Here is a 19956-nt window from a genome sequence, read left to right as displayed (position 1 = left end):
CCCGTCCCAGCCCCGCCCCTTCGCTGCGTCGCGAAGGCGGAGCGGGCCAGGCAGGCTTTACGGCATCCGCGTTGCGGCGGGGCGGGGCGCCGGGAGGCTGGCGCGCTTGGCGGCAGCGGTGGGAGGCAGGCCGGCAGGCAGGCAGACGGAGTCGCAGGCGGGTGGTGGCGGCCGTGCTTGCTGGTGAGGGCGGGAGGGAGTGAGTCACTGAGCGTGTGTGAGGGAGGGAAGGAGCGAGCGAGCGGGCGGGCGAGCGAGCAACCCGCGCCGTCAGCCTGCAGCACCAGCCAGGCCCCGCCGCCGCCCCGTCGCTCCGCGCCGAGGCCGGGCCGAGCCGAGCTGGGTCGGGCCCGGGCCATGCTGCTCACCGTGTACTGTGTGCGGAGGGACCTCTCCGAGGTGACCTTTTCCCTCCAGGTCGACGCCGACTTTGAGCTGCACAACTTCCGCGCTCTGTGTGAGCTCGAGTCCGGCATTCCCGCGGCTGAGAGCCAGGTACGCTGGGCAGCGATCGGGGCCTCCCTGCGGAGCTAGCCCTCCCGCCTTGGGGCCTCACGCCCTCCCTTTGCTGCTGGTGAGGAATTGGGGGGGTGGAGGGGAAGCAGGATGGCCATTCCCAGCCCACCCCCGCATCCGGGAGAGAGCTGGAATGGGGAGCTGCCCCCACACACTCCGAGGTTGGGGTGGGGTGCTGGGGGAGGGAGCAAAGAACCTGACCGCATACGCACCCACTGCAGCCTAAGAGGCGCGTGGACTGTGGGGCGCGTACCACCTTTTGGCTCTTTGGCCCCTTCTCTAATTTCCTGAGTTTGGGGTGTCATCGCAGACCTAAGAAGAAGCCGTAGGTTTGCGAGAGTTTATACATCCTGCTTCCCCAACCAGAAATACCAGTTTAGGTCTCTGTGGTAAATGTTCACCTGCTTTTTTGGAGAGGGCTCCTGCCTAAGTAAACTTAATTTACCTTTAAATATAAAAATTTACGCTCTAAGTGAAAGGAAAAGTTTGAGACTTGCACCGTCTTGTTTTGAAGCCTTTGGAAATGCTCTTTTTCCCTGTCACATGAGTTTCTGGTTAAATTATTTTTTTTAAGTAATTATTAGTTCACCTGTACTATTTCTCTGGTCTCTTCCCCCGTAGTGCGTCAAGATCCCTTTCTTTTAGATCCCAGTTCAGAGTCTGGGTGAGTTCAAAGCTCAGTACTTTTTGAGGATAATAGCTTTAAAATGGGCCTTAGTGTGACTGGGTTGTTTCATTTCCCTTACCCTGCTGGAAAGAAATTTGGCTGCTCCTACATTTTAAGTAAGCAAAGTAATTTCTTCTCAGAAAATGTGTGGGGTCTGCCACCAAACAGAATTGATGACTATAACTCCGTGGCCGTCACACTAAAACATCTAAATCCTGAATTGATAAGTGGACCTTGAAGGACATAGTCTAAACATTAGTAAAATTATAGAAGTCGTCCAAGGCCCCAGAAGGTAAATCTTGATTTCCTACTGCAGTTATGAAATAGTTCCAAAAACTTTTGCCTCATTACAGCTTGTTCTGCCCTGTGTTATGGTAAACAAATGTGTCAATATTTTGTTCAGAAGTAAGTATGATTCCTTTACACTTTGAACTTTAGAATGTTGGCATAAGCTGAGTATCAGGAAAGACTTTATTTTGGGTCACAGGATGTCACTCAAATTGACATTCTGGCAAATATACAAAGATATTGGTAAAAGGGATTTCTTGGAACTTCTGTAAAGGCATCCAGAAAAACTCAGGATCCAGTTCCTGTCTGTGAATCCCTCAGCTACAGAGCTATAAAACAACAGTTTAAGTGGGGAGGGAAAATCAACTCAGAATTTTTAAGGTGGCTTTTTTCAGTTTTTCTCTTCCCTCTGGCTGTTCTTTTTACCCTGCTTACAATCACCAGTTAGTAAGTGGACTAAAAAAATGTAAATTGATTTTGTTGTTGGGCTTGAGAGAAGACAAAGATTGTGATTTCTGTATTCCTGCACTTTTTGAAATTGCTGTAGCCAAAAATGTAAATAAAGAGAGGGTTAGAGTCAAAGACGATTAATTGTATGGTCAAGGCACGCACTGTCCTGCCAGCGTGGCAGGTTTGAAATACCTTGCTAATTGAACGTTTAGGCTAACTCCAAATTCTTTCTTATTCATCGTCAGTGTTTTGGCATTTACTTCCTTCCCAAGCCAAATTAGCATATGGAAACCTGGGCTCCGACTGGTGTTAAGCCTGTCTTAAGTAGCCAGTAAACAACTCCTGTTTTTCAAGTTTCTTCTGTTGGCTCCATTGTAACCTAATACAGTGTCTATTTTAGGATGTCTGGTGGTCCGTTGTCTTTCAGTTGCTTGCCCATCAGGCAGGAACAGGATCCACCCTAGACATTTGAGTCATTTCCTTTCACCAAATCATAATAGTAAACATCATTGTAGTTTTTGTACACATATATATCATTTTCACTTCCTTGGCGTATTCCCTTCCACTGCGTTACCTCCCAGGGTTCTCCCCTGTTTCTCACCTCCCCCCACTCCCTCTCAGAGTTCTCCTGGTCTCTTTACCTTTACTGTCCTTATTTACCTTCTCTGTTCTCATTCCTTCACCTCCATTTCTGATGCCGTTTCTAAAGGAATTTTTTTTTTCTTGTTCCTGACTATTTCTTCCTGTCACTGTGTTTTCAGACCACTGGTCTGCAAACATTTTTGCTTACTTATCCTTCTAAGTAAAATGTTTTGAAATATTCATCTTTGTGATACATATAATTAATATATATGAACTAGTGGTATATGCATAATATAAATGCATGTATATTACATGTATGGATATATAATAGCTGTAAACATCAGTTACATACATGAAGTAATACGTTAGGTACAGTATAAACAGGCCCAGGATAGAATTTAAGGAAGGATAAACTTCCTTAAAATGGAAATGAAAATTCTAATATTTTCTATTTTCTTCCTGCATCCTTGAAGAACTATCTTGAATGTCTGACCCACATTAAAGATCACTGGTTTATATTTCAGTTTTTCAAGATTGGCATGGATTGTGCATGAGGGTACAATGGGAAAAGGTGTTAATTTTTAACAGCTCTAGTCGTTGTAATAGTTATAATGCAGTGATAACAAATTTAGAATAGACACAATCTCTACATGTGATTAAAGCTGGGCATGTTCCATCTCTTAACACAAGTGTGGGCTTGGAAGCCAGGCATGGCCCTGTTTGATGCTTTGATGCAGACTTGGCTGGAGAAATTTCAAACAATTATAGGAACTTAACTTCACTTGCAATTAATATCTTTGCATTTTTGAAACATTGTTATAATTTACCCCTGTAGGTGGCATGTGGTTAACAAAAAAAAAGTGTGCAAGGTGTGTAAGTACTCTCAAATGAAAGGCGTATTTAAATACCAAATAATAGCAGTAACTGTATGATCCTGGAAATGAAGCTGCATACAGCATGTTCTGTGGTTTGTAAAACACTATTTTAAACCAACAGAAACTGAAAATTGCTTTTGTAGCTGATTTTGGCATGCTTGTTTTCACAGGTAGTTTTCATATATTTCTTTTCTGTTAAATACTACATGTTCATTACTTGTAACATACACAAAAGGAGAAAGAAGAACACTATTATTTATTACCTAATAACTCAGATAGCTGCAGTTTACATCGTAGTATATTTTTTCCTAAACTTTTTTCTTCTTATAGTTAAAATATATCTTTTAAACATGTGGCCTGAACTATAGTAAACAGTTTCATCCCTTACTTTGTTTAGTCAAAGTACATTGTCAACATTTTCCCGTAACACTTCAATTTTTTTTCTTTCATTTTTTTTTGACTGCGCTGCACAGCGTGTGGAAGTCTTAGTTCCACAACCAGGAATTGAATCTGTGCCCCCTGCAGTGGAAGCTCAGGGTCTTAACCACTAGAATGCCAGGGAAGCCCCTCCCATTAACATTCAAATCCTCACAATTTATCATTTTAATGGCCACATAATTTATCATCATATAGATGTATTGCAATTTATTTAATAGTTTCCCTATTGCTGGGCTGGAGAAGGCAATGGCACCCCACTCCAGTACTCTTGCCTGGAAAATCCCATGGATGGAGGAGCCTGGTGGGCTGCAGTCCATGGGGTCGCTGAGGGTCGGACACGACTGAGCGACTTCACTTTCACTTTTCACTTTCATGCATTGGAGAAGGAAATGGCAACCCACTCCAGTGTTCTTGCCTGGAGAATCCCAGGGATGGGGGAGCCTGGTGGGCTGCCGTCTATGAGGTCACACAGAGTCGGACACGACTGAAGCGACTTAGCAGCAGTAGCAGCATTGCTGGGCATTTTAATTGGGGGCATGTGGAACCAGTTTTGAATAACATTTCCATGGATACCTCTATACTTAAGGCTTTGTCCCCATTTCTGATACAGGATAAATTCTTAGATATGAAATTGCCAGATTTTTGAGAGGCTCTTAGTAACTGTTGCCAAATTATCTTCCAGAACCGTTGTAAAAGTCAAGCTGACTGTTAACATTGGGTAGTATGTGTAGATCACTTGGTATATAGTGCATTTTCAGTTAATAGTAGATACTATTATGAAGCTGTTCAAATTTGATTCTAAGGGTTTTGTGGCTGTTTTATGATCCTTAATGCTAGAAATGTATTGTTATGATACCTGTTGATTGATTGAAGTTGCTCATTCAGAGACCTGGAAACTTGACATCCTACTTAAAGGTTCTGGAGTCATATTAATTAGTCTATCACTGAATGTTGGCTAAGATGAGAATTCAATCTGCAGGGTGTCTACGCTGGAGCAAGTACTAAGAGTTGTGCCAGTTTTGGAGATTAAGGCTTGTAGTTGTATAAATTTTCCTGTTGTATGTTCTTATAAATGGCAAAACTTGAATTTTGAGCCTTATAATCTTTGAGCTGCATATTATGAATGGTAGAAAGCATCACCAGTGCCATTATCAAAACTTGTTTTGACTGGTAGAAATTTGAACCCATTTATCTCCTGGAGTCTCATATTAAGTTGAAAAATCATTCAGACTTATTCTGGGACATTGGTTGCAGAATAATTGTTTCTTAGATTCTTAAGCCTGTTTTAACAACAACAATAACAACAACAAAAGTTCTTTGTGGCAGTTATACTTTCAACTGAGCTGCTATCTCATCTGTGCCCTTGGACTAGAATGGTATACATCTGCTGCTTTGTCAGTATGGAGAATGTTTGCTCCTTACCCACATTCTCCAGTCTAGTGTTTTTAGGAAATTGGAGCAGATAGCAGTCTTCCGTATTTCATGTACACGTTTGAGGGTAGTGACTACCTGGTTCTTACATTTTTATTGTTAGATTAGGCCACCTGCTTCTTAAATTATGTTGTCCACTGAGGAAAAACTGTTTAGCTAAACAGTGATGGATTGATGTATGGCACTGTAAAATGGGAATCCAAAGAGTGAGGAGTTGCCAGTGCTCCTTTCTTCCTGTTCAGGGCAAGGGGTGCATTGGACAATGGATGTGTTTTGATCCTCTGGTGAGTAGAGGCCTTTACTGGTGCGTGTGTACGCGCTCAGTTGTGTCCAACTCTTTGCAACCCCGTTGACTGTAGCCCGCCATGTTCCTTTGTCCATGGGATTTCCCAGGCAAGAATTCTGGAGTAGCTGCCATTCCCTCCTTCAGGGGATCTTCCCAACCAAGGGATCAAACCCACATCTCCTTTATCTCTGTGTTGGCAGGCAGATTGTTTACCACTGAGCCACCTTTAGTGGTGATGGGTGGCTTAATAGCCCTTGGAAAGGTCACCCAGCTAATTCACCAGGCCATGTTGGACTTCTGTTTGGGAAAGTTGTGTGTGGTTCTAGGGGAGAGTGTGGCTGTAAAGTCAGGCAGATGTGGTTCTAGTCCCAGTTTTCTTAATAGCCTTGGAGCCTCAGGTCACTTAACTGTATATCAAATGGGACAGTTAATGTCTGTTTCATAAGATGGTTGTGAGACTTAGGCAAGAGAATATGAGGATTAAGCGAGAAACTGTGAGAACCTAGTGAGACGCTGGCTCTGGTAGGAGCTCACCCAGTGTTAGCTGTCTGCTGTTTTAATATGGCTTCCGTGGAGTACTTACAGCCTGAAGAAAATTCAGTAATCTTGTGGAATGGAGCATTCAGATTCTCCTGAGTTTGATTTCTTTGAGTAGATAAGTAAATGTTCTTTTATAAAAAGTGCAGTTAGAACCTGCTGACTGATCACGTGTCTCTAAATATACTGGTAGTTGAGTTTCTGACCCTGGAAAATTGAATTTCTTACCTGATAGGCCTTAGGCCACTAGTACCTCCTATTATGGTTGCTTCACAAAATCGAAGCCCGTCTGTTGGAGCTGGCTGCGTAACGTTTCTCTTGGTATGCTTCTTGCTGCACACCTCAACCCAGGACACTTGTCACTTCAGATTTGTGGTGGTTTTTAAAGCAGTCCCAGAAGTCATACTATGACTCTCAGATTGTATTGCAAACCATCTGTGTTGATTCTGGTGTACTTTTACTATGAGATGCGTGCTTAAGTGGGCTTCCCAGGTGGCTCAGTAGTAAAGAATCCACCTGCCAGTGCAGGAGACGAAAGACGTGGGTTTGATCCCTGGGTGGAGAAGATCCCCTGGAGTAGGAAATGGCATCCTACTCCAGTATTCTTGCCTGGATAGAGAAGCCTGGGGCCTGTGGACACCACTGAGCAACTGAGCACAGTACACAAGGTGCTGATTAAGTAGGGGAGTGTGAATAGGTTGATAGAATAATAGTTGCGATCTGTTGTAACATGTTTAAACTTTGCATGTGAGGGTAAAAACTAACAATACTTTTTCTAGTCCTGTACAGAACTTATAAAATAGAATTCAAGCTACAAACTCTGCAAATCCTTTTTTTTGGCTCAACCCCGGAAGTATTTGATTTTGGAAGCAACTAAATTCAGTTTCTTCTTCTATTTCTTATGTAAGTGCAGATTCTGAAAGCAGATATGGCAGATTTTTTTTTTTTTCCCCAGTTTAAATCCTCTATTTTTCATGTTCTGTGTCAGGCAGTTTTGCTGTGACAGCTATGAGGATATGTGAGGAAACACTGTAAAATGGTAGTATAGCAGAAAGACGGGGAAGGGACAGCTGTGTGTAGGTATGATTATCTAGCCCCAGCTACATGCTTGACAAATGGAAAATGTGAAGCCCAGACCAGTTGAGTGATGGGGGCCTCGTCAGAGTCAGGACAGAACGCAGGTTCCTCAGTTTACCAGTGGCCTCCTGGAAAGTGAATCATTAGCGAGAAAACCATTCAGAGCCTCTGTTTATTCTGAATACCTCTCTACGGAGTAGGTCATAATGCAGGGTAGGCTTTTACGTTCCTTCATGGTAAAATCAGTGTGTCCGTTGTGTATCTCTTGTTCTTTTCACAGCCCGTTGTTTCATCTGTTTTTGTGCTCTCAGGCTTTCTTCAGTGTTTGATTGCACATCATACAAATATTTTTATTATTGTACATCCCTGATCCTTTTTTCCATCTGTGTTTAATTGTGCTTTCTGAATTTCTTCCGCTTTTCTCTTCTACTCATAAACATAAGAGTGATAAAAGTTTGAGGATGGTTGAAGAGAAGGAAGAACTTACTATTTGCAACCTCTCAGACTTGCCAAAGTGGAGAGGATTTAAAGGTGGACACATGAGGGGGTACTTCACTGGTGGGCCAGTGGCTAAGACTCCCAGAGCAGGAGGCCCGGCTTCAGTCCTTGGTCAGGGAACTAGATCCCATTGGTGCTGCAACTAAGACCCAGCACAACCAAATAAAAAAGAAAGAAATGGACACATGGGGATGTCATATCTTGCAGCGTGACTGGAATTAACGCTGTATCATATTTTTGAAAGTTGCTAAGGGTAGATCTTAAAAGTTCTCATCACAAGAAGAAAATTTTTATAACTCTGTGAGGTAACAGATGTTAACGAAATATATGGTGATCATTTTACATTACATACGTATATCAAATTATCATGGTGTACAACCAGAACTAATACAGTATTGTATGTCAGTTATATCTCACTAAAACTTGTGGATGGGGAGTCAACATATTATTTAATAGTTTTGTAGTTATCATCCCCAGAACAAATCATTCCCATTTCCCTCTCTGCTAAATATTAAATCTAAAATTGTCTGCCTCCCTTAGATCCATTTGTCCTTTAATTCAGCTAATACTTGGGCATTATTCCTCTTCCAGGCCCCTGTTCTAGGCAATTTGGATATGGTGAAAAAAGCAAAGTTCTTGTCCTCGGAGTATCTTACTTTTTCATGGGGCAGAGAGACCATAAAGAAATAAGTATATAATATGGGAATTGAGGGTGTGTCTTAACTAGGGTCATTAGGGAAGGACTCTGAAGGGATAAAGTTTGATCAGAAACCTTAAAAAAAACACCAACCTGGGAAAGAACATTCCTCAGGTAAAGAGAACAACAAGTGAAACAGCCTTGAGGGGGAACTTGCTGGTGTTATTTGAGGAACAGCAATCATGGTATGAGATGAGGTTGTGGGGAGCCAGGGACCAAACTGTTTGTTTGGGCCTTTACGGGAAGGATTTTGGCTTTTATTCTAGGTGTGATGGGAGATGGCTGGAGGGTTTGAGCAGGGAGTGGCATTCTCCAATGCAGAGGAAAACTGTGGTCTTTCTGTTCTGTGCTGTGTTACTTCTCAGCGCTTTATACTATTCAAATCTTTTCTGGTTGTAGATTGTCTACGCTGAAAGGCCTCTCACAGACAACCACAGATCACTGGCATCTTACGGCTTAAAAGATGGCGACGTTGTGATTTTACGACAGAAGGAGAATGCAGACCCTCGACCTTCGGTGCAGTTCCCAAGTAAGGCAGCTTGTAGTGATTTCACAGCCCTGGCAAGCGTTAGTAGATAGCATAGTTCCAGGTCTTGGATTCGCCTTGGATTCAGACTACAAGGATACAAATCCTGACTGTGCTGCTTGCTTGCTGGGTAACTGTGGACAAGTTAACTTCTCTGAGTCCATTTCCTCACCTGTAAGACAGGTGCTGTAATTAACCACAACTCCTAGAGTTGATGGGAGAATAATGCATGTGAACCTTCAGCACAGAGCAAGCCTTCTCAGTAAACGTTAGGCTCTGTTGTTAGCAGCCGTCGTTTTGTCCCGGGAAGGACTTGCGAGGCTGCAGGTGCCTGTGCTTCGTGGCGGGCTTCTGCTGCTTTGTGTCTGGCCGCCAGTGACAGGCCTTTGCTGAGCGTTTCACAGTCAGCCAGGCACTTGTGCCCACATTTCATCCCATAACTGTAATAGGAGAAAAGATATCTCTTGACATTTCTTAACCATTAGCAGATGAAGCTCTGATTTTTAAATAATCATTTCCAAAGTTGCATAGCTAGTAAGTGACAGCACAGGATTTAAAACTTGGTGTTTTCCCCATTACTCTGAGCCTTATGAACATTAAGCAGTTGGACCACCAAGTTCTGTTTTTTTCCCACCAGCTTTGTTAATCATGAAAAAGAAACTGTTATTTGTTTTAGACACTACATCTAGAATCTGTGCATTGAGAATTAGGAAGTTTCCATGTCCTTGAAATAGTGTGCAGAGTTGTGTGTGTATCTGTGCATTTGATGAGGAGATGGTCCATAGCTTGCTTCAGATTCTCAAAGACGTTTAGGTGTCTGGGTGAGGAAAGACTCCAGTTTAGAACGAAGTGCTTCCATTCAGCCTGAAACTAGAGCTATGGGAGACCATCAAGTCCTGTTCCTTTCATTTCTGAATAATGTTATTCCCTGGGGGTTACTGTTAAACTTTAGAGAGAGAAGTGATTGAGATATGCCCGTCAGTCAAACCCAAATCTTCCTCTGGTCAATTTGGTGAAATTGTTAGTTCTGGAGATTCACTGGTTTTTTTTTTTCCCTGACTGTGCCACAGGATCAAGAGATGCCACTAGATGGGGGAGGGGAGGCAGTCTGGTCTATAATGTAGACAGGTTTTTTCAAAATTATTCTGAAGTGAGTGGACTCTCAAGATAACAGTTGAAATGAAAATTTCTCAACCCATAAGGAGGACCCACCCAACCATATATGTTTTGCTGGTTGACCTAGATTAGCTACTGCACAAAGATTATCTTATTCACTTCACTTTGTCCATTGGCTCAGAGTTCATGTACATGTATACATACACGCACACACACTGCCCGCTGAGGTCGGTTTGACAAAAAGTGCCTAGTTGAACCCATGCTAAGAGGCTGAAACTTTACACATGGGTGTAAGCATTCCCTTTTTCTAGTTGAAGTCTAAAAGTCTTCAGGACAGCCCCAGACTTGGAACAGGTACAGTCATCAGATACATTTTAGGGTTGAAGAAACGTGGGTTCACTCAGTCTTAGCCCATCATTCTGGCTACATACTTGGGTTCTGTTTGTTTTCTTTTCCCTATTTAATAATACGGCTCTTTTTTTTTTTTTTTCCAATAGCAGCTTTATTGAGATATCATTCACTACTACACAGTTCACGTGTTTAAAGGGTGCAATTCATGATTTTTAGTATATTCAGAATTGTGCATCCATCACTATGATCAGTTTTAGCACATTTTCATCATCTTTACAAAAAACTGTGTACCCATTAGCAGTCATTCCCCATCTGCCCTCACACCTCCTGCCCCTCAGCAACCATCAATCTACTTTCTGTCTCTGTATTTTCCTATTCTGGACATTTCACAAATGGAATCATACTATATGTGGGTCCTTTGGGTAAAGCTCCCTTTTATTTTTCTTTCATTTTAATAAGGTCAGCTCACCCTGGAGTATGGAACCTGGGATGTGGGCTGTGAACCTGTGAAATCTTTTGGTGTGCTCAGCACTGAGAAGCTTTGCAGTTCCTTTTCTTCTTTTTTTCTCTTTGGTGAAATGATTACACCCACTGGCTCCCCAGGGTATGAGAAGAGTTAGCAGTGATGCACAGATGAAAGCATAAATTCGAAGCACTAATATGTGTAGCACATACTTGTAGAAGTTAACATCTAACATTCATTTGATATATATAGTATTCTTTACCCAGGATGTCAGGGCTTTTTGAAGCATATGTCAAAGCAGACTAGGATTTTTCTTAAGACCTGCATTCAGATTTATGTAGTTATATTTGAGACTGACTTTGATTTTTTTTTTTAAGACATGAGTAATTAAAAACTTACTATCCTGGGATATTTTATCAACCCCAAATTTGAGATCATTACCATTGTCTCCTTATCCCTACCACCTCCCAAACCCCTGTTTTTCTCTTTCTATTCTTTCCTACCTGTTCACTCTTGGACTGCAGTCTTTATATTCAAAGTCAGCGTGAGAAAGAACCAGGGAGAGGGCATTCAGAATGTCTATGGTTACTATCTACTACTAATACATACCACGTATGTGCAAATTGGCTGCTTCCTTCAAATACTTGTTCTTATGGAGTCATTTGAAGTAAACTTTGAATCAATTCTCCCCAACAGACTTACCCCGAATAGACTTCCGTAGCATAGCTGTGCCTGGCACGTCAAACACCCGGCAGCGCCAGCCACCAGGAGTGCAGCAGTCCCACTCAGCCCCTGGAGAAATAGCTTCATCTCCTCAGGGCTTGGACAATCCAGCCTTGCTCCGAGACATGTTGCTGGCCAACCCCCATGAGCTGTCCTTGCTGAAGGAACGCAATCCACCCTTGGCAGACGCTCTGCTCAGTGGAGATCTTGGTAAGCTTATAAAATTGGAAGGCCGTCAAGCTGACCTGAGGCGAATAGTTTCACAGCAAATGGGGAGAAATTCAGGCAACTGGTCTGTTCAGCCCACTGAGTCACGTGACTTCTTGAACATATCAGTTGGTCTGTGAGAGGTAAATTAGTGCTGATGTCAAAGACTGGTTAGTTGGCAATAGTGACAGAACTTTAGGGATATCAAGAATTCTGAAACCCCACTCAACCAGTCCCCTTCGTTCCTCTTTTTTCCCCCCTAATTATTTCAGCAGCATATAACCCAGGTACAGATCTTTTTTAATTGAAGAATAAGTGATTTACAATATTGCTTTAGTTTCAGGTGTACAGCATAGTGATTCAAGAGATTTTAGTTTGTTTTTGTGTAGGGTTTTTTTGTTTTTTTGCAGATACTATTTATAGCCAGGTACTAGTATTTCAGTCTGTTTCGTTAGACCCTGAGTTAAAGAGGGTCCAGTTAACCAGCTGATGCCAGATGAAATGATTTTAGTTCCAGCTCCGGTGGCATCAGCCTGTATGGCAGAATGCAACCCCTTTATTCCCATTTACCCCAAATTTAATGATAGTGGGGCTGTCACCAACTGTCCAAAAGTTTATTTGGAGCTGTATTTGAGCCATTCTTGTATTTAACAGAACATTCATTTTTAGTCATCTTTATGACAGTTTTCTCTGTAGATTTCTCCAGTTTTACTTCTGGGTTTTGTGAAACCCCACTGATTAAATTTTAGAACAAACAGACGCTTAATGACTCATTCCTTAGTAACCATAAAGTTTAGGTAATATTTCCCTATAAAGAAATACTTAGATTTTAAGCATTCAGTTGATTGAGTTTTGACAAATTAATGTAACCAGCACCCTAGTCAAAATATAGAACATTTCTGTCACTCCTGAAAGCTCCATTATGTTTTCTTCTAAGTCAGTTTCCACCCCTTATCAGCTCCCTCTATTCTGATACTTATCATGGGTCAGTTTTTGCCTAATTTTTATTTTGATATAAATGGAATCATATCTTATGTCCTTCCTTGTGTCAAGTTTCTTTCACTCAACTTGGTGTTTTTTAGATTCACCCATGCTGTGTGTTTTAGTTCATATGACCATTATCTTGGTTTCTTTAATTTCTTTTGCAGCATATCTAATTGCCAAAGACCATGATGATGGCACTTTTATATTTATGCATTTGAATATACTCACATCTAAGAAATATCAAATAAAGGTGGTTCTTGTAACATACATCTTATCTCAAGCAGTGTTTTCTCTTTACTGATTTTTCTGCTTAGAATCCATCAGGTAATACAGATAGACTAACAGTAGTTTGCTTATAATTTATCTGCTTTAAAGCAGAGAGTATTGTAAAGGAGAAAAATCTAGAAGAGGAAAAGAGGGACGGTAATGCTCTATTTTATTTCTAGGTAATAGGATAATAAAAGTGGGGAGAGGGGAGGGGAGAGTCATTTATCTGCCACACTGAGGGTCATTCTCCACTGATTTAAATTGAAAAGTCATCATCTCTGAGATGGTGTTTGCAAATACTTTATTTCTTTACACTAAATTTAGGTAAATAGTAATCTTTGCCTCCAAGAATAGAAAATAAACGTTAATTGCTCATCTTAAATGATTTTTAGCCATCCTTTCTGCATCTTTTACAGTTGTATCTTGAGAAATTGTTTGATATGGAAAAGTACTAATAAAGAAAATATAATGATTCTTAAGATCACCACCACCACCCCCACCCCATTCTTGCAGAGAGATTTTCTAGGGTCCTGGTGGAGCAGCAACAGGACCGAGCCCGGAGAGAGCAAGAAAGGATTCGTCTCTTTTCTGCGGACCCTTTTGATCTTGAAGCTCAGGCAAAGATAGAAGAAGATATAAGGTAATAACTCCTTCGCCCAAAGAGCAAGATTTAGAGAATCCAGATTTCCCAAACTGCAGGTGATCTTATATTCTTTGGGCATCTGCTTTGAGGTGGATTTCTTATTTGCATTTATGTAAAACCTACTGAAACAGTAGGTTCAGTCTTCTGGTTTATTCTCTCTCCCGTTTTCCTCGCGTTTTGATTCAACATTACAAAGGTGCAGCTACCTGACTTAATGACTTTCTCTTCTAAAATTTTAATAAAGATTCCCTGACTTGGAGACTTCCTAGAGGTCCTGGGGTTAAGACCCAGCACTTCCACCACAGGAGGCAAAGGTTTACTCCCTGGTCGAGGAACTAAGATCTTGCATGCTGCACGCAGCACTGAAAGCATAAAAAAGACTGCCCGTCTAACCCACAGCATGTTATTAAGGCAACTCCAGGTTGATGCTCCCAGGGCTGTGCAGAAGTTCTCAGTTTGGTGAAACTAGTGGGCTGGCTACTCAAGCTCATTGGGCGCTCCTCAAACATAACACGCAAGCTCTGATTAAATCCAGGACTTGGACGTGATTGGATTAGAGGGAACTGTGCAAAGAGAAACCTTACTGTCCTAAGTCTTTTTTCCGTCCACAGCTCTTGTGCCGGCCTCAGCAGATAAAATGACGGCAGGAGTCGTTCCAGCTCCAGGTTCTCTGATGCTGTGGTTCTAATCTGGGGCAACATTAAAGTCATAGAGAAGTTCTTAAAAATGCAGATGCTTGGGCTTTACTCCCCAATCTGATGAATCAACATCTTAAGTGTGGGACCTAAACAGGACCAAGGATGCTATCGCCCGCCTTGGTCGCCTTCCTGGTCTCAAGCAGGGTACAGTTCAGTCAGTCCCTTAGAATAAAAGAACAGCTGCTGTCTCCCATCCCAGATTCAGTTTTTATTGCTAATTGAAGGCCATAGTATGACTAAGAACAGTGTAACTGTAATAGGACTACTGTTAGGGGCCTGATCATCATCTTTGGTTACTTAAAAGAAGCCTGACTTGGTCATTGTCAGCTTGGAAGTCAAATAAAGGTTTTCTTATTTCTCTGAGTACCTTTGAAATCAAAGAAATGTAAATATGCCAGAATCAGTTGACAGCCCTAAGCCATTCCCTTCTGTTCTTGTTTGTATAAGCCTTCCCATTAATTGTATCAGATACTATCAACTATTTCACGAATTAAATCTGTGCAGAGAAATGGCGAGATAGTTGTGTTTTCTGAACTAGACCACATTGCAGCTGTGAGGGAACCTGACATAACTCTTCTCAGGGACAGTTGTATTCAAGCCGGGAAAGTGGGGGTGAGGGCGGAGAGTGAGGAGCATCATAGCCAAACCATGACATGGAACTGTTGGAAGAGAAGTGAAATGAGGCACATTCACACGGCGCATGTTTCTTCCAGGGGGAGGTAGAGGAACTGGGACCAAGCATGTATTCTTTTAAAGGAGAAAACCTTGTGTCCGTGAAGTGACACAGAGCCTAGGGTAGCCAAAGTAACAAGTATTATTTCAGGCAGTTTTTTTGTTGAAACTTACCTTGGTTAGAGTCAATGTAAAGTTAGGAGTGCCCAGCTAATTTTAGGGGTTTTTTTGTTTGGTTGTTTTTTTTTAATCGGGGTATAATTACTTTACAATGTTGTTTTAGTTTCCACTGTACAACGAAGCAAATCAGCTGTATGTATACATATATCCCTTCCCTCTTGGACCTCCCTCCCTCCTACCCTTCCCTCCCCTCTAGGTCACCACAGAGCACTGAGCTGAACTCCCTGCACTATACAGCAGGTTTCCAGCAGGTTCCCACTAGCTGTATGTTTTACACATGGCAGTACACAGATGTCAATCCCAATGTCCCAGGTCCTCCCACCCTCCCCTTCCCCTGCTGTGTCCACATGTTCATTCTCTACATCTGTGTCTTTATACTTGCCCTGCAAATAGGTTCATCTATACCATTTTTATGAATTTCACATATATATATTAATAAGATAATAAATTTAGTTATGTGACCTAGGAGAAAAGCTATGTAACTGTATTAAATGCCTATGGCAGTTTAATTTGGTGTGCTACACCCGTGGTCACACAGGGTACATGTCCATTGAGGTATATAGTAGCTTTCCTATTTGCCTGACTAAACAAGTTTACTTTGACTTTCTGAGAAGTTTAATATGTTATTACAGACTGTCTGGTAAAACCGTCAATGCAAGTAAGCTAGAGTATTATTTCAAAAGGGACAAGCACTGCAGTCTAGAATGTTCACGCATGCTCAGTCACTTAGTCGAGTCTGACTCGTGTGACCACACGGACTATAGCTGGCTAAGCTCCTCTGTCCATGGCATTTCCCAGGCAAAAATACTGGAGTGAGTTGCTATTTCCTCCTCCGGGGAATATTCCCAACCCAAGGATCGAACCCTTGTCTTCGGTGGCTCATGCATTGGCTGGTGTTTTCTTTACCACTGAGCCCCCTGGGAAGCACAGTCAAGAATAGAGGTCAGCAGACTTTTTCCATGAGGAGCCAGATAGTAAGTATTTTAGGTTTTGCAGCCCATGCAGTCTGTGTCAGGAGCACGCAGTTCTGCCAGTGCAGTATGAAAGGAGCTGTGTATAATAGGACAGATGTAAATAAATAGTGTGATTGTGTTCCCACATCCCACAGAGACAGTAGGCTGGGGACTTCCTGGTGGTCCAGTGGTTAAGACTTCACCTTCCCATGCAGGGGGTGCAGGTTCAGTCCCTGATTAGGAAGCTAAGATCCCACATGCCTTGGGGTCAAAAAAATGAAACATAAAACAGAGACAGTGTTGTAGCAAATTCAATACAAAAAACTTTAAAAATGATCCACATCAAAAAACTTAAAAAAAAGAGCTGGGAATGAAGACCTTAGATGTTGAGTAAGCTGGAACTCCTTCTTACGTGCTTTTTTCCTGTTAGAATGCATTCCATTTTTGAAGAAATGTTTTGATGGACTAGGTGAAATACGATTTGTACAGGTGTGTATAGTTTTCTAACAGGTACCCAAGTAGGTAGATATTTCTGAGCATCTGCCCTTAGCCTTGTATGCTAGGTGCTTTATAGCTCTGAGCAGTCCTGCAGTAGGAAGCATTGTCCTCGTTTCACAGATTAGAAACCCGGACTTGGAAATTAAGCAGCAGATGCGATTCAAGCAGTTGGAAAACCTGTATATTATATTTGTGAACTATTTTTAATGCAGTGGATGTAGGAAACGTACCCAGATACCCAGTAAACCCTCAGTTTAAATTGGAACATTGGTAAAATTCTAACCTACAGGATGAAGCAGGTTGTGACCCTTGCTTACCAGTTTATTTTCCTGTTTCTGAAACTTGTAAAGGGAACAAAATTGTTTTTACCTGAAGGTAATTTGTATGCCTTTAGATTTTCTGCCAATGATGTATCTCACTTCCTCCTACTAGATCACATATTTCAGGGTAAAGCACCAATTGTCATTTCTGTGACTCAGCCTCTATAGTTGGAGCATATGATATGTACAAATGTTTTTAATACTGTGACTTTGAAACAGATTTGTCTTCATGGAAACAATGCGATTAGTATACCTGGTTTTGGTTTGTTACAGGCAACAGAACATTGAGGAAAACATGACAATAGCCATGGAAGAGGCTCCAGAAAGTTTTGGCCAAGTAGTGATGCTTTATATTAACTGCAAAGTGAATGGACATCCTGTGAAAGCCTTTGTTGACTCAGGTGCCGTCTCTGTCTTTTGTTTCTTTGTCTCTACATCCAGCATTCTGACTAAACACAGGGAGAAGGGGAGACTGGTGTCTGTATTCCTTTGGATACCTAACTAACAAGCCCAAGGGCTTTTGTTTCACTTGCCAATTTTTCCTTTGTAGTAGATTTCTCTTTAATTATTTCTTAACCAGTTTTGTATTTTTCAGTGTCTTCTTTATCTTCCTACCTTCCCGTACTTGGCATCCTAATTTGTAGGATGCCTCTGTAAAAATCTGGGGAGTAACTGGGTTTAAAATAAGGAACTATAAGGAGGTATGTAGAGGTCACACAGATATTTGGGCTTAGTCTGTGTGCCAGCACTTTACTGTGAGCTGTGAGGAATGTAAGGGTGTATGGGGCATGGCTCTTTCCCTTAAAGATCTTAATAGCCAGGTCAGGAGCAAAGAGTTCCCCACTTGAGGATTCAGGTACTGCCTGAACTAAGTGGCACCTTTTCTCTCAGTAACAACTCATTGCTTTTCAGTCAGACTGCACGGTGGAGCAGCACCGTGTGTGTGTCACGTGGTCTTCTGCCCTCATTCTGAGAGATAGGCTATGTTCTTAGCATAGTAAAAACCCTGCTCAAGTAGGTTTTCCTCCACTTGTTCATCCACAAAATATCTGAACATGTGCTAGGCTTCAGATGCATACCTTTGAATCTGCTGATTATTCAGTTTTTAAAATGTTTATGAAGTGCTGAGTGCTTGTGGGTAAGACTGGAGTTTCATAGGGCTCCTATAAGTGAGAGACAAATTACTAAGGGGCCCTGAGATAACACTTGGCATTTATTGAGCCCCTACGATGTGCCATGCACCATGCTGGGTGCTTAACGTATATCATCTTCCATTGTGTTTAATCCTCATTACGCCTATGAACTGTGTTCTGTTACCCCTGTTTTATAGATAAGGAAACTTGTAGACAAAGACAGGTGAAGCCAGTCTTCCAGGTGTACATGGTTCATGAGTAATAGGCTTTGGGTAAAGCCCCAGATCTACCTGAAGCCAGAACTCTTAACCACTGTGCAAAAATTGAATGCATCTTAAATGAGCATAAAGACCACATTCACACTCTGACTGAGGTGCTCAGGTGTTGCTTCTCCAAAGAGAGACCCTTTGAACTGAGCTGTTTCCATGGGTAGAGAGAGGATCGGGACTTTGCTGAGCCTTGAGAAAAGGCAGGAGAGCGGTGAAAGGGACCCTTGTCATTTTGAGTTTGCAGACTTTACATCAGTAACTAGCTTTTGTGGAGTGAGGAAGGAGGGAAAAAAAAGAATTGCCTTCCTAAAATTCCTTTTTCTTCATGATTTCTGGACCTTCTTGATGCTAACATTCCTCGAATGCCAAAGAACTTTTAAGTGCCCATAAAGTGTAAGTTATCTTGAGTAATATGAACAGAAAATTCCATGGACTGAGGAGCCTGGTAGGCTACAGTCCGTGGGGTCACAAAGAGTCGGACATGACTGAGTGACTTCACACAATATGAACAGAAAGTGTTGGAATTGAGTGAGAGGAGAGATCACTGGGACAGGACAGTCAGCTGGGCAGGTGGGTCTTGAGCTGGGCCTTAAAGCATCAGTGGAATTCAGAGGAAGTGAAAGGAAAGGAGAGGGAACTGCACAGGAGGGTCAGAGTGAGTAAGAGGCAGAGGAGACATTCCTCCTGGTAGCGTGGAAGGTTTAGGAGTCAGGCTGTAAGGCTGGTGTCCGAATCTGTCCAGGCTGCTGTAACGGATACTGTAGACAGGGTGGCTTGTAAACAACACTGTTTTATATCTCATTTCTGGAGGCTGAGAGGTTTGGCTGGCAGATACCGTGCCTGATTCCTAGTTCATAGATGACCATCTTCTCCCTGTGTCCTCACATGGTGGAAGGGGATGAGGGAGCTCTCTGGGGGCTCCTTTATAAAGGCACTGAATCCCATTCATGAGGACTCCACACTCATGACCTAATCACCTCCCAAAGCCCCACTTGCTAATATGGTCACATTGGGAATTAGGTTTTAACATGAGTTTTGGAAGAAGGCATTCAATCTGTAGCAGCTTGAAATAATTGGACCAGGGTAAGGTGGGATCTAAGGCTGTGGTGATGTGGTTTAAAGCTGATGTTTTAAAGATCTTTGATCTTTGAGCAGATTAATATGTGATCTGAAGGAGGTAGTATTTTAAGAAGATTGAAAGAATTGACAGTTCTGGAGTAGTCTGTACCCCTCAGGATCAGAACTATTTCCTTGCTTTAAATTATACCCTTACAGAGTGATTTGGAAACCAGAGAAATTGTCCACTAGCTAGAGGGCTAGAGTGTGAGCTAGGGTGATGGCTATGGTTAGAAGAAGAAAGGTCAGAAATTGCCCAGAACTTATTAACAGGGCTGGAGCTCAGTTTTAGAGTGGGGAGAAGACTGTAAGAAGAGGGGTTGAAAGTGAACATTGGCTCCTTTTTATGGTTGTAAGAAAAAGAATTCCATTGGCAAGGAGAGAAATCCAAAGAGAGAATTATTTGGGGAGAAAGAGGATTATACCTAGTGGTTTTGTGAAAGCCAGGTCCACCACACAGGGAGGCGGAACCAGGTTCTCTGGGAGAGATGAGGA

General features: G+C 42.2%; 1 protein-coding gene across 3 annotated transcripts in view; it reads left to right on the top strand.

Annotated features, from left to right (window-relative positions):
• Positions 1 to 143: 143 nt before the first annotated feature.
• Positions 144 to 19956, top strand: part of DDI2 (DNA damage inducible 1 homolog 2) — a 43383-nt gene continuing 23570 nt past the window's right edge. For 2 of the 3 annotated variants that reach the window (NM_001435380.1, NM_001435379.1), the window contains exons 1-5: positions 144 to 495; positions 8742 to 8871; positions 11495 to 11731; positions 13493 to 13619; positions 17217 to 17344. In NM_001435380.1, coding sequence (NP_001422309.1) covers positions 358 to 495; positions 8742 to 8871; positions 11495 to 11731; positions 13493 to 13619; positions 17217 to 17344 — 760 coding nt within the window. In that variant the 5' untranslated portion in view covers positions 144 to 357. Of the gene's footprint in view, positions 496 to 8741; positions 8872 to 11494; positions 11732 to 13492; positions 13620 to 17216; positions 17345 to 19956 lie in introns of those variants that run through there. The other variant, XM_059875595.1, reaches the window with a different exon arrangement.

This window comes from Bos taurus, chromosome 16 (assembly GCF_002263795.3).
Source record: "Bos taurus isolate L1 Dominette 01449 registration number 42190680 breed Hereford chromosome 16, ARS-UCD2.0, whole genome shotgun sequence".
Lineage (NCBI taxonomy): Eukaryota > Metazoa > Chordata > Mammalia > Artiodactyla > Bovidae > Bos > Bos taurus.
Note: the sequence above shows the minus strand (reverse complement) of the source record. Positions and strands in the feature narration are given on the sequence as shown.